This window comes from Echiichthys vipera, assembly GCF_963691815.1.
Source record: "Echiichthys vipera genome assembly, chromosome: 10".
Taxonomy (NCBI): domain Eukaryota; kingdom Metazoa; phylum Chordata; class Actinopteri; order Perciformes; family Trachinidae; genus Echiichthys; species Echiichthys vipera.
Window position 1 is genome coordinate 5,579,664 of NC_139835.1, and position 15,399 is coordinate 5,595,062.

Genomic DNA, 15,399 nt, shown 5'->3' on the forward strand with positions numbered 1-15,399 from the left:
TGAATGAATAAAATTAACCCACCAATCTGAGCTTTATGGCAGAGCGGCCTATCTTTAGTGCACGACACATGAAAGCATGCATAGAGTTTGCCAAAAAAAAGCACACGAAGGACTCCCTCTCTAAGATTCTCTGGTCTGATGAGACCAAGAGGCTTCCGTCGGGCGACTCTGCCATGAAGCCCCGATTGGTGAAGGTGGAGGGAAGTCACCTGGAGCAGCTGCAGGTCCTCAGAACAACTGAGCGAACAATTGTTTTTGTCACAATCAGAGAGAAAACTGTCACCTGCTGCTAAGAGAAGACCGGTCAGGATGGTCAAGAGTCAACCAGGAAGCACCAAAAAGCAGCTCATTTGGGGAGAAAAGAGAACAATGAATCCATTCATTATCTATGGAGCAGCTTCATACTTCATACTTCAAGATATCACAAGTTTGAGAATAGTTGAGAAAGTTGAGAAAGAGAATATTTGTTCAGGTTTCTGTTTTTATGAAAGTTTTTTAGTCAAGGAAAACTCTGCTCAGCCTATAACTCCACTCTTTGGGCTGTTTCTTTCTCTCCACTGTGACTCTGTCTTGTTGATGGTCTCCAGCAGTGTAAACACATGAGTTTGACGTAACTCTTTTGGAATGAACTGTCAGAAAAACATGCTGGCATTGATAAAAAGGTTCCCATCCTAAGTCTGTGAAAACCGACAAATGTAGTTGATCTGCACTGAATCTGTGAAGAGGAATAGATGGTGACCAAAAGTGCTTAACTGAAGTGAAAACGACCAAGGGACATGTAACCAAATATTAGCATTGCTGTAAGTACAGTTTTAAGTCAGAACACCCATAATCAAATCAGAAAAGACACAAACTTCATGATTGTCCTTTGTGACAAAGATCTTCGATCACAGAACACTAAGACTTGTAAAAAAGTATTATGTCAACTTTTAGTGCAACACGGATGTTTTATTGTTATTAATGCTTAATTTCTCATCCAGGTTTGGTGAACTGACTGCTGGCTAAAGTGCTATCCTGTGGAGTTCTGCTCAAAAAATTGTCACAGCACATCCTCTGTTGGATGCGTTGTATCATTCGGCGCCCATAGAAGTCCCGATAATCAGCTGGGAGCTCATCCAGAGTGTGTAGCGCTCTCTCCAGTGCCTGAAGTGCTCGAGTGGCAGCCACTGGGTCTTTGTTACCGTATGGGTCCTTTCTGTCGTAGCTGTCAGCAGGTAGATGGCGCCAGAACACATTCACACCCACACCGAACTGCAGCGCCAGAGTGTTATGGAACCACAGGGCTAAAAGGAAGGAAAAACAGGCACTGGATTATGTAAAGTCTCTCAGCTGGCATGAGTGTCCACTAGGGGCAGGTTTCACAATAGAGCAGTTTCTTATTGACCCCCATGTTAAACAGTCTGTTTTCACAGCATCATTAAACCTGTTTAAGGCCTGGAACAACAAAAACATTCTAGTCTATTTGTTTAGGTCATATCTCCATGACAACACTGAGGGGGGTGAATCATTTAGGACCATGCTTGTTTTTATTTTATTGGAGGTTAAAGTTTTTAAATAATTAGGGGCCTGGAAGGTAAAGGTGACATCGGTGCCCGTGGTGATCGGAGCACTAGGGGCAGTGACCCCCAAGCTGGAGGAGTGGTTACAGCAGACTCCCGGAACAACCTCGGACATCTTGGTCCAGAAAAGTGCAGTGCTCGGAACAGCAATGATACTGCGCAAAACCCTCAAGCTCCCTGGCCTCTGAGGACCCGAGCTTAGAGAGAGGGTCAACAACCTACGGAGGGCGAGGAGAAGATTTTTATATATATATATATATATATATATATATATATATATATATGTGTGTGTGTGTGTGTGTGTGTGTGTGTGTGTGTGTGTGTGTGTGTGTGTGTGTTTGTGTTAGGTTTTGACGGTTTGATTATGTGGAAAACCAAACCATGAAGATTTGGGACAGCAGTCCGATGAGTTAGCATTCTTTGTTAATGCAACCACTGCTTTAAGTTTGAACGGATGTTAGAATGGTGTGAGCAGCTACGAAGATGGAATGCAGTAAGGGACCCACACCCAACAACATCAAGTGGTCCCTCACCTACAGCTTACGAGTCAGGCAAAGCTTTCCTTTGGGGGAAAGCTGGGAATGGCTAGGAAAGCTTTGCAGAATCAAGATTCCAGGCCAACACCCGCCACCAGCCGGGGAACTCTGGGGGGGGTCGGGTGACTCAGGTCAGCTGTGGGGGAGGACCCACATGACTCCATCTAAGGGAGCTGTGTAGACACAGCTCAGTTGATTTGATGCTTTTCACTTCTATTTAAGCCCTCTGGTTTGGGGATTTATGACCTCATCTGTGATGTCAAAGAACCTACAGTGTGGGGGGAGGAGCTTTGATACCACATTGGAACCATGATATCATCAGTGCGGTCACAGAAGCTTGGGTGTGGGGGAGGAGCTTTGATACCAAAGCTGAACTATGACATCATCAGTGAGTACACAGAAGATTAGGAGTGGGGGAGCTTTGATACAACATCAAAAATGACTGAAGATGACATCATCAGTCATCATCAGTTTCAACCCCATTTTCACTTTGATTGATGAAGTCAGATCATTTAGGTCTCAGATACCATGTTCAAAGACCTGACTGAACTGTGACATCATCTGTGAGGCATCCTTTGTTGTTTGACATTACTGATGATGTCGCGGTTCAGATATTATTCTAGGCTCCTCCCCCACACCCAAGCTTCTGTGACCGCACTGATGATATCATGTTCCAATGTGGTATCAAAGCTCCTCCCCCCACACTGTAGGTTCTTTGACATCACAGATGAGGTCATAAAACCCCAAACCAGTTGGGGGGGGGGGGAGCTTTGATACCACATCTGAACTATGGCATCATCAGTGAGGTCACAGAAGCTTGGGTGTGGGGGAGGAGCCTAGAATAATATCTGAACTGTGATCCAACTGTGACAAAGGCTGATACAGTCCCTGTGGTTTCAGGTGTCTAAAATCTGTTAAGCTGCTGCCCCCGTCCACAGCAGGACATTAGTGAGCTTCTGTGTCTAACTGGGTTAGACACACTGCCTTTGGATAAGTAAGTCATACAAACACACTTCAAAAGTAGATAAATTATCCCTTTAATGTTAATGTTGACAGTTGACCTTACCAGGGATAAAAAGTAGATCTCCAGGCTCCAGCACACACTCGTATCTCTTTGCCTTCACAAACTCAGGAAACTGATTCAGGTCTGGGGAGTCGATGTCCAGGACCTCTGATTTATCACCTGCAGGGTTCAATTAAAATAAAAGATGTACTAGAATATTGTGCCAAATTATTAAAAAAACATTCATCCAATCGCATGACATCAATATCGTGGTCCGATATAAAAGAAGACTAGGCTGATACAGTATTTTTTGAGCATTCAAACAAACTTCTTCCTTCTTTCCACAGCCACTTACCTGACAGGTAGAGATGCAATGCATCCTGGGGGCTGTAGAGAGCCACTCTCTTCCTCCCCGTCACCTGAGCCAGCAGGTTATCCATCACCTGAAGGAGTGAACAGGGAGAGCTTACTCAGGAAAGCATCTTAGAAGTGATAGAGAAACATTAAAAGTAATCTCTAAAATATTTATATTCCGTATCCTCGGACAGCACATACAAAATGCATCAGAACACGACCACTTTGATGGCTCTAAAGCTGCACCTCACACGCTATGAGGTGCCTCACTCAATGATACGGACGTGTGACAAATATAACCTGAAAACATGAGTGGAGTAAATGCAGAACGCTCACGTCGTAGTGTGTCCACAGCTGCAGACCACAGGAGCTGATGCGGAAGACACTGGAGAAAAACTGATCAGGTTCAAAGAACTGCGGCATGTGGAAATCCTCTGCCAAGTCTGGGAACTGTTTGCACAGATCAGCGGGTTCCTATGGAGAGACATTTGGATCCTGATCGAGTGCTTCCACAGAGTCACACTGAAGATATTTTTACCAGATAAATACAAAACAAATCTCAGTACCTTTCGTACGTCCTCCCCAAGTGATCGAAGATAATAGCTTTCATCCTAATGAGACCAAGAAATATGTGTCTTTAAGACATATATATAAAAAAAAAAAAAATTGTATCCTTATTTTTTAATCTTTACCTCACACAGAAAGAAGTCGGAGTGTTTTTTTTCCGATGCTCTTCTCACAAACTCATTGAATGGCAGAGTCCTGTGAATAAAGAGATGCAGCTGAGAACTCTGCAGACAAGTGCTGCGTTTCAATAGTGGTTCAACACGCCAGGGCTCCAGACTCACTTTTTTCACTAGGAGCACTGCGGCCCCCAACTGAAAATTTTAGGGGCGAAACCAGATATTTTGGTACATGCCGTAAGTCAATATTAGATGCAGGAATTAGAATGTGCCGTTTCAAATTCAGTGTCACATTTTTATTGTGCTCTTTTGAAGATGGAAGATAGAAGGTAAACCGACAGCACCATCACTGTTATGACAGTGCAATATTATATACCATACATTCAGAATAAGGGGTGTGACGAGACGATACATGATGTTGAGTCCACGAGAACGAGATGTGACGAGATTTTAACACTATTTTAAAATGTCAGTATTTTCTTTACAGATGTGTGCAGGTGTCTTTGCATAGCACTTGTGGTAGCAGTGGTGTAGCCTCCAGGGCTCACGGCGGTATAGCCCCCCCTGCAGTGTTTAAAAGTTAAAAGAGCCCTGCCTGGCGCCTGTCAACATACGGCACTGCTCCACAGAGAGCAAGACAAGAAGTGTGGTGACGACCGTCGCTCGCTCATCTCACAGAACAGATAAGTTGCCATTTTGTGGATCGACTCACACCTGAGTTTTCTCTGTTCATGTGTTTTAAACATATGAACCATATCTACACTGACTGATCAGATCAGTCTGTGTGTCAGCTGCTGCCTCACTTGCTGTGCTGGGCAGAGAAACAAAGTCAATGAATCAGTTAAACCCTGTTGATTTCTTCCCAGACGGCAGAGAAGGTCTGTTCCAGCTCGTCTTCTGGGCCGTATGTGACCAGAAGACTCCATATGCCATCTTAAGTGTCGTTCCAATAGTCTGAAAAACTGAAGTGAACTTGGTGGAGGGACCCTCTGAGGGCTGAGTGATCGAGTGAACAACGATGGTCACTCAAGAGGTGGATATCACCCACAATGCATTGCAGTTATGCATTTGGAGAAGAGAATACATCCATGGGTAGGTGGCAGTAATGGACGTAAAACTCTGTGATTACTCACCACTAGAGAAGAACAATACGCATAAATAAAGCAACTCTTTATCATCATTAACACTATCTGACATGCCATGCTTTTCAGTTTCAGTTTTCTATAAACATCCTATTATAAGTCTGTATTCTAACGTGTGGGGTGTTCACCTGTTTATCAGATAGTTTCAGAAGAAAATATCATTAATTGCTTCATACTTTACTGAAAAATGACAGGTTGCAGTAAAAATTTAGTCTACCTAGTTTATCTATCGAAACTTGACTTGTGTGGTTTCTTCTCAACATTATCTGTAAACGTGGAATAAAAGTTATATTACAATATATCCTTACAATATTAATGATGATAATCATGATACAGATCCCAAACAGAAGTTTGTGAATCAAAGATGATGCAGCTGTTTACAAAGTGCCGACATATTGCAATCATCCGTAGAAAACACCTTCATCTCATTGAGATTCATCTAAAGGTATTTCTGATTATAAGTAAGTAGCAGTACAGTGTTAAACCTACAGCTGCTGGTGGATCCATGATAGTTTGGGCTGAAGTGCGTTCCATTTCATCCCCCGCTCCTCCCCCTGCACAATTTCCCTCTGTGTGACGTGAGCTTTTACGTAATGCCAAGGGCTGAGGGGAAGTGAGGAGGGCGTGCTTAACAACTCATGAAACGCAGCTTAGGAGTATTTATGCGTGCGTGCGTGAGATATATGTATACAGTATATATATATATATATACATATATATACATATAGACAAACCTGTAAACAAAATTTTTGTGAAGGAAGTCCATCTTTGGCACAGTGGATACGTGAATCTTTACTTCCTTGTCTCCCCCTCTCTGTCCAAGATATTCAACTGTCCACTTCTCCAGGCACGGTCCGAGACACACGCCTCTCAGCACGGCTGGACTGCGCTGGAAAACAAAAAAAAATCTGTATCATTTAGCTGTAGATGCACATCTACACACACTTAACAAATGTACCCATGTTCCAATATAATACATGACATTATACATAACTCAAAGGGGCACTCATCAGTTAAACACATGCAGATCATTTCCTCATGGGGAGGATTGATTAGGCTGTTATAACAGCTAAATGTCTTCTGTATCTCTGGAGGAGTTTTATAAAAGTGATGATTTATATACTTTGAAGTGTGGTTGTACAAGGCACCTCTACATAGTGTATTACCTACAGTGGATGGCAGCTGGCAAGCCACCAGTTTGGAGAAGCAGCCAGGAGTACTGACAGGGAAGCTGCTGTGAACGGGGGCAGCAGCTGAATATTTTTTAAATACCCGTCAGAAAGAATATAAAATATTCTATATAGTGTAAACTTTAAGTGCAATTCTGCGCAAAATTATCCCTTGGTCTTTTTAGGCAATAACATACATCAAATAAGCCATTGAGACAGTTTTTTTCATATATAAACTATTAACAGAGAAATACAGAAGAGTTGCTAACCGTCGCTAACAGCCGGACGTGGCACTGACGCTGATTAGCTCGGGGCAGTACGGTGAAGGCATTCAAACGTCTTTTTTAACCACTAATACTGCTCAAAATAACAGCAAACTTCTGCAGCAGCATGAGAAGAGTCCCTACACAGAAAACAAAGCACCAATGGGCTCCTTCCTTTTGGATTGACCTTGGTATCCACTTGAATGGACTTTACGGGGTCATCCCCATGTTCCTCGGCTCCGATATTCCCCCGTCGCATTAGCCTATGCCTCCACTGACTTAATTTAGCATTTGGTTAGGGTCGGGGTTAGTGTTAGGGTCTACATAACCCTATTTGCTTAACAGACCGGGTTACAGGGCACATAGGTACGCTCCCGACTTTACTACGAGAGGAGCTGGTATAGGGGCCAGTTGGTGAGTCTTTCATAACACTTCAATAAACTCTGGGTTCACTAACTACGTTGTTGCTGCTTTGTTTTCTGTGTAGGGACTCTTCTCATGCTGCTGCAGAGGTTTGGTGTTATTTTAAACAGTATTAGTGGTTAAAAAAGACGTTTTAATGCCTTCACCGTACTGCCCCGAGCTAATCACTGTTAGCCACGTCAGACTGTTAGGGACTCTCTGGGATTTCTCTGTTAATAAAACGGGGGAAAAGCTGTCTCGATGACTTATTTCATATATGAAAGTGCCGAAAAAGACCATGGGATGATTTTATGCTGGAATTACACTTTAATGTATCTCTCAACCCCAACTTTCCACAACTTCACAGGCAAGCAACACCAAAAAAACTGAGAAGTTCTTATAAGACACTGAACAAACTGATACTGGATTTGGCATGTCAATATATCTGTCCATTTTAAAGGAGGGGATCAGGGGCCTCATTTATAAAACTGTGTATAGGATTCACGTCAAAACATAGGACGTGCACGCGCATAAACATGTAGAAAACTGCGCACACACGTCCAACGGCGGTTTCCCTTTATAAATCACAATCAACTCTAAATGTGGCGCAGCTTTTGCCTCTTAATGTCACGCCCATACATGCCTATACATAGTCAATGAAACGCCCCAAATTAATATCCATGCTTACTGATATCCTGTGAAACACAGAGAGGAAAACAAAAGAAGACAGTCAATGAGAGGTTGATGTTGTCTTGGTGGAAAAAGAGTTGTTTGTTGTCAAAGTGTGGACATTCCTAAAGACAAAACGGCCGTAAAGTGGCATCATGATGCGGACACAGTTAATGCAGCGTCAGGAGGTCGGACCGTGGGCTAAATGAAACAGAGATGAATGAAATCATTTTAAGTGTGACTTTTGCTCTTACAGCAACATGATTGCAGTCAACAGCAGTTGGTCGTGCAACACTGAGAATGGCAGCTGCAGCTGTGAGCAACAACACTCGCCAGAATGTAGCTTACCTCTGGATAAACCTCCCGCAGAAACACGGCCTTATCAACTTCTGTAAATATTGGCACAGGTACCTTTTCCTGCAGCTCCATTTCACATGATTTGCTTTAGAAATTCACCAGCTGAAAGTAAACATCTGCTGAACCATAAGGGCGTCACAATGTTAGTGTTCCCCGTAGAAACGAAAATGACTAAGTGGATTCGACCGTTAAAAAAGCCCAATATGTCATATTAATTATAAACAAATGTGCTTGTTTGATAGAAACAAAAAAAATATCATCTTCGCAGTACTTTGTCTTATTACTGTGTGTTTTTTAAATATTGCCTATTTGTTCCTCCGCGGAAGATTCAAATACACGGACAAGAAGGCTTCCGAGGGGGGAAAATGGCGCTGCCCGTGTTAAGAGGTTGTCACAGGTTTCCAACTAAATTGAGCTTTACGCGTTTGTATTTAAATGACAGTATCATCCTGAACCGGTCCGGTAAAACGCGGCTGCCTTCTTCATCGCCTGCGGCCGTGGCAGCGGCGGTCCGCCCGTACAGCTCCGACCGCGGCGGGCACAGCAAGAACCAGAAGGTGGTGGTTTTGGGCATCCCGAACCCTTTTATCTGGTTCCGCACAAGAATATACTACTTTCTAATTAGAGCTTATTTTGATAAAGAGTTCAACATTGAAGAGTTCACGGAGGGAGCGAAGCAGGTGTGTAAACCCGCGAAAACAGCTAAATAAAGTAGGCTGTTGAGTGTTGTGACGTTGAGCTACCTACCACACCTGACAACTAGAACATTCATTTAGCGTTAATGACCTAAAACCCAAAGTAACACTGTGTAAAGTGTGTTGTTGTTGTTGTTGTTGTTGAGGACTCTGTGTCCACTCTCGCAGGCCTTCTCCCATGTTTCCAGACTGTTGTCCAAGTGTCAGTTTGAAGCTTTGGAGGGGCTCGTGGCTAAAGACGTGAGTATGGGAACCCGGATAGTCCAAACTTGTACTATCCATTCTGTCAAATCACTTCATTTCTCAAACTGCCGATCCCCACTACCGTACTACATTTGCCTGCGCCCATACTTCTTTACACAATCTGCATCATCTTTCTGTGCGTCCTGTTTGCAGTTAGTACCTTCATACAACTTAACAGTAAATTAAATGTCATAAATGGAAAACAAAGTGGTTGTCCAAATATTACATTTTTTGGGACTGTTTTACCAGTATACATTTTTTATCTGCAGTTCTGAGTCCTGCCTCCATTTCCTTTGTGCATGAGATCATGTGGAACATTAGTCGCATCATCGAGCAGTCCAAGCATTATCAAGCAGGCTGTGTATTGGCCACGGCATGACCTGGCATGAATTAAATGTATTTGTTGTACAGAAAACTATCCAAGGCCATTTAAAATACTCAGTGCATTATATTTCACAACACCACAGTTACATAAAATGGTAGTGATGGGCTAATAAAGCATCATGAGGCTTCATAAACCATGTAGTTGGCTCAGAAAATAAAGAACATGCTTCATGAAGCTTAATTTGCCCATCACTATGAAGTGGGCATGAGAGATGACAGTAAATGTATAAATCGTGATGCTGCTGGTGGAACTCTGCTCCACCTGTTGTGGGACTGCAATACAAGATCAGATAAAGATAAAGATCTGGTTTAGCAAAATACAAAGTGATGATCAGCTCTAAAATAGACATTCCAACTATATACTATATACTGTGAGATTTTCATCTCGCCTGTCTGTAAATGATGCTGGGAAAAACTGTCGGCGAACGCAGCAGCCCACATTGGCCGATACACCTACAAAAACACAACCATCCATACGCAATGAATGAATGAAATGGCTTTAGCCCCTTTGAGTTTCAGCCCAGACCATGGATTAGACACCAACTTCAGGTCGGAAAACCTCAGACAGTGAGGAGATTTGCGGTCTGGACAATCACAATTTAAAATCAGTTTGTCCCCGCTCTGAAAGTCATTGAAGACTGCCTAATAGCAACATGGAGTGTATCTAATTCTAGACAGGGCCAGTGGTTCCAGGACAATTGGATATAGTGTAGTTGTGAGGACTCGACAATACTCTCCACTTCTTGAGAAATACTTGAATGTTACCTCTTCTAAAAATTAATATAAGGAAATGGCTCATAAACTGATGTGACTTGTTGTGACTGTCGTAGGGAGGTTTAAAGACTAACTAAACAACTAAAGATGAACTCATCATACAAATCAGAATTTAATACATTTGTATATTGATTAAATAATCAATTAATGGTTTTACTGCCAAACATAATAGAATCAGGACATGTTTTAGGAAAGGCATGTAGTATTTTCCCATCTGATAATATAACGGGTGTAATCTCTGTGCTCAAGTTAAGCTTTATCTCATTTTCATGTCTTTGCAGTTGATTGCAAAGCTGGAGGAAAAGTGCAACTTAATGCCATCAAGCTACAAGAAAGCCCTCTCTGCAAATCCTGATGAGATCATGTACACGACAGCTGGAGACGTGGGAATCTACTATGATGATAATGGTCAGCATCAAAATCACAAATCCCATGACAAGACCTAAAGCAACAATGAACTGATTATTTTACAAAAGTGCTGTATGTATCCAAAGCCATTAAAAACACATCAGTGAGCCACACTGTTGCCCTAGGTAACATGTTCACACACAAGCACACACACACTCTGTACACTATCTTGCTGCGGAAAATACTCCCATATAGTATTATAAAGTATAGAAATAGTTCCCAACAAATACACCATGGACTCTTCTTTTATGGACCTTTGTTAAAAATGACAGTGCCCAGCTCTTTTGAATAATGACTGAGGCTCTTTCACAGATTTACATCTTCAGTATGAACCAGTGGACCTAATACAGAATAAACAGGGTCCTGGAGGGGGTGGTCTTGAAACATTTTTTTTAAAGCATTGTCTTTAATTTTTTTTAAATAAGGCCTTAAAATTAAAAAAAAGTTTACAAAAGCACACATATATCCACACAATAAATACTATTTGCTGGGCTGCACAGACAGACAGAGAAATCGCGGCCACACATCAGGTAATGCCCTCATGAACCTATATTTATGTAATCACCGACCAGTGATGTTTTAAGCCCTTCTGAAGTGTGTGGACCCCCCTTTTCTCTATCTTTTAAATACCTGCACGTCAGAAATTGTCAAATGTGTAAAATGTTTTTGTGGTTAACGTTACAGTTTGCTCTGTTTGGTGTGACTTGGATGTTTTACGAAAGTTAGGGGTGGAGGAAAAATCCGGATTCTCTCTGGAAAGACTGTCTCAATGCAGATAGCTCAATAAGATGACATTTTCTTCCATTATGTCTTCCATACTTTTGCTAGTATGGCCATTCTAAGTGATATTTAAAGGTCTTAAAAGTCTTAAATTTAAAGGTTGAATTTGGAGAACGAGCAGAACGCTGCCATCTAGTGTCTCAAGATCATAGTCGCAACAACAACAAAAATAATTAAAAGCACTCGGGTTGCCAGGTTGGCCAGACCCGACCCAGTAGCATACAGGAGACCAGAGTCTGTTTGAGCCTGTTTGAATCAAAAGTCAATCGAAAGTTAGCTTACAGATCAAGGAGAAACGTAGCCATATGGGCGTGTTTGTTAATGATGTTGAACTCCTTTCTCTCAGTCCATGGAGTGAATGCTTGGCCTCTACTGAATCTCGTTTTTGCCCGTCTCCGGTCACTCAGCTGCTGGGACAAATAACAGATTCACCCAGCCTACAGTAGCTGAGCCACAACAGGCAACCCTGGCAACCCGCAACACCGAATGTTATCGGCTGCTACAATGAAAACAGAATGTGACAGAAAGTCATTGTCAAACCTGTCAAATTTTTTAAAATAGTAATTGAGGCTAAATATATATTTTCTCATGGAAAAGTAATATTTTCATTCAGTACCCCGTGGGTGTATTTTTTTTTTTAAATCATAGCTTTTAATAAAGATTCTACATATTCAACCTTTAACTTGGAGAACCCTGGTGGTGCCCTGATAAAGCCTGCCTTATGCTTTTTAGATTTTAGCACAATGTTCTGTTGTCTACTATGGTTTTGTATCCTTATACCTTACCTTGTGTATCTTTATTATTTGGGAGAACACTTGATTTGATTTAAATCAAGTCAATTTTAATTATATTGCCCAATATTACAAATCATAAATGTGGCTCAAGGGACTTTACAATCTGTACAACACCCTCTGTCCTTAGACACTTGATCCAGTTATTGATAAGTTAATCAGTGTCAGTACTTTCTTCCCAGGGAGAAAATTTGTCAGCATTCTGATGCGTTTCTGGTATCTGACGAGTGCACGTCTTCCTAACGACACCATGGAGGGAACCCGTGTCTTCCAGGTGGCCATTGGTGAAGAGGGAGGAGCAGAAACTAAGAGACTCCTAACTGCAAACTACGAGTGAGTCTTTCTGGTCAGGAGTGTAATGACTTGAGCATCTAAAATTACAATAATCTTTTTGTGACTTGGTGTGTTGGTTCTGATCTTTTTAACAGATTCCAAAGGGAGTTCACTAAGGGAGTGTCTCCAGACTGGACCATCACAAGGATAGAGCACTCCAAGCTTTTGGATTAAGGTGGTTTTGATTCGAGGCAGTTGAGCCACTTGAAAACCAATCAAAAGACATGAAATCCCCCTCAGTATTTGCTTTCATTAAATTGAGTCAAAAAAACCCAGAGCTAGATCATCACGATAAACCACAGAGGAAAAGAGGACGCATCTTCCAACTGGAAGACGGAAGAAACACACAAGACACGAGCCAACCCATCAATCCTCAGAGATGCTGCCCAGAACTGTCTGCAGTACAACACGGTTTATTTTGGTTTACCACCATGAAAAAAAAGTGATCCGAGCTTGACAACAGTAGGTTTGTGAACTCTTGTTTTGGAAAGTTTGTACATTTACGAATGTGTCCAGATGAATCAGAAATAATGTGTAGCCTTTTTTTTACCTATAATGTGACATCATATGGACGGGGCTTGCTGCACCTGACTTTTGAAAAGACTAGTGTTGTCTGATTCTCACCAACTGTGTGGTATAAAGATGTTACACATTATATAATGTCATACGATGTGGCAGATTTGTTCCCACACAAAAAAGTTGTCTTTCGTTTTTCCCCACACAACCTGTTGCAGTGACCTGACTCTGAAGTAAATGCTATATATATATATATATATATATGCACCGTATGTGTTTGTAATGATTAAGGCAGCTTGATGCAGCTGCAGCAGACCCCTGATTGTTTTATTAAAGATTTGAAAAATGAAGAATGTGCCGTTAATTTCAAATAGACGTGTGACTCAAGTAATTTTGTCCAAGTCTCAAACAAATCACAAGTCATTTTTTTATTTGGCAAGTTCAGTTGCAGGTTATGTTGAGTCAGACAAAAAAGGCAAGTGATGGACAAATGAGTCCTCAACAAACATTTTATTTATTTTCTGACCCCACTAGATAAAGCTGTTTTTCACAGATGGCAGATAGCACTTCCCTGCTTGGCTGAAACTCACCTGCATTATTCTAAATTCCTGCAGCCAACTCTGGTTGAGAATTGATAAGGTGTTACATTTCTGGCATAGTTGACCTTTGTTACAGTACATGTACTGTACAAGTGTGAGGCTATATCTGGGGCTGGGCAATACTGGTTATGGCTGAATGATTAGTGAATTCATCAAGTAGTCAATTGTGAGAATATTTTGAGAATGATAAATCGATTAAATAAAATGTTTTTACTATGGTATGCATTCTCTGTAAGTATTTGTTGTATTATAAAGGGTTTAGGGCCATAAAACAATAATAGCAATCATATCACATCCATACAGGGTTAGTAGTATACAACTTTCAAAAAGTATATAAGTATATATAAGAGTATATATATACATACAGTGGCGATACAAATTAGAGAATTGATTAATACTTGATTAATTCTGAAATTGTTTATGTTCATAATGTGATAGAATATCAGCTGTGTCTATATCACTGCTGTAATAGCATGTTTGTTTATAAATAACCAAGGCACTTCAACAAAAACTTTATGTTGCTAAATTTAGCTGTGCAAGTGTGAGACTATATCTGGGGCTGGACAATACTGGTTATGGCTGAAATGATTAGTGTGTTCATCAAGTAGTCAATTGTGAGAAAAAGGCTTAAAGGTGAATATGGAGAATAAGCGGAACACTACCATCTACTGTCTCAAGATCGTAGTCGCAGTCTTCAACTGGAAGTCTTTCTGAGTGGTAAGTGGTGTGGAATCCATTAACTAGCTCTCCACTCTAAATTATTCCTTGTTTCTGGAGCCTGATGGGCGTGAGCAGAGCAGCAGCTTCCACAGCAGTGACAGTGAAGCTGAAGGCAGATGGAGAGACTGAGGTTTGCACAAAGACAGCTGTCAGGCAGTGGTGTGGTGTGAATGAATATACAGATAGGTGCCAGCCTACAGTATCTGCACCAAACAACAGACAACCCTGGCAACCCGCGATGCCCAACGCTATTGGCAGAACATGACAGAAAGTCATTGTCAAACCCGTGAAATTTAAAAATATATATTAATTCAGACTAAGATTCTACATCTTCAACCTTCAACGAATAGTAAATTCAGTATGCTTTGAACCCTTTGTTGAACATAGAACACCATCTAGTGGGCTCAGAAAATAAAGAAAGTGGCTCATGAAGCTTAATGAAGTGTTATTTGCAAATCACCAGACAAAACATCCCCTCCCTGTCACTGTCAAACAGTGAAATACTGACGGCCTGACCACAACGTTATTAATCAAAAAAGGCTTTCCTAATTTCTATTCAAATTAAAGCTAACATTGGCTAGCCACAGTGTTACAGTGACTTGAGCTGACTCAAGTCCAAGTCTTTTTCTGATTTCCTGTAGTATTTTCTACATGTTATGTGTTTACGTTTTCTTCTTAGACACGATGATTGCACACATAGACATAAAATAGTGTATATATATATGATCGCACATACCATTGGACCTGCCTGCACTCCTATTTATTTTTAGTATTTGAGGAATTAAAAATAAAATGTATTTCTAATAATTGAAAAAATGCAAACCTATAGTAAAAACACAGAAACTATAATAAAGATAAGTTAAGGACCTTGAAAATCCAATACAACCCTTCAAGAAAAGTAAAACATGCAATAAAATGGAAAAACAGTGTTAAAGAAAACAAATTAAGCAGCTAAATTTAGCAATTCCTGATATGTAACTATGTCACTCGCGTTCTGCTCTCCTATTGGTCTACTTTCA

At 41.2% G+C, this 15,399-nt stretch overlaps 2 protein-coding genes across 2 annotated transcripts; one reads left to right on the plus strand and one right to left on the minus strand.

Moving 5' to 3' along the window:
* Positions 1-972: 972 nt before the first annotated feature.
* tyw5 (tRNA-yW synthesizing protein 5) lies at positions 973-8,263 on the minus strand (the record flags this gene model as incomplete). Its single annotated transcript, XM_083922070.1, has 8 exons — positions 8,129-8,263; positions 6,012-6,166; positions 4,145-4,214; positions 4,019-4,063; positions 3,789-3,926; positions 3,454-3,541; positions 3,162-3,278; positions 973-1,283 (listed from the first exon to the last, which is right to left on the minus strand). The coding sequence occupies exons 1-8, from the start codon at positions 8,207-8,209 to the stop codon at positions 973-975; spliced, it is 1,005 nt and encodes a 334-aa protein (XP_083778196.1). The 5' UTR covers positions 8,210-8,263.
* A 236-nt stretch (positions 8,264-8,499) lies between these two features.
* Positions 8,500-13,352, plus strand: maip1 (matrix AAA peptidase interacting protein 1). The gene is made up of 5 exons (XM_083922234.1): positions 8,500-8,817; positions 9,001-9,072; positions 10,515-10,641; positions 12,395-12,545; positions 12,641-13,352. The coding sequence occupies exons 1-5, from the start codon at positions 8,503-8,505 to the stop codon at positions 12,717-12,719; spliced, it is 744 nt and encodes a 247-aa protein (XP_083778360.1). The 5' UTR covers positions 8,500-8,502; the 3' UTR covers positions 12,720-13,352.
* The last annotated feature ends 2,047 nt before the right edge of the window (positions 13,353-15,399 follow it).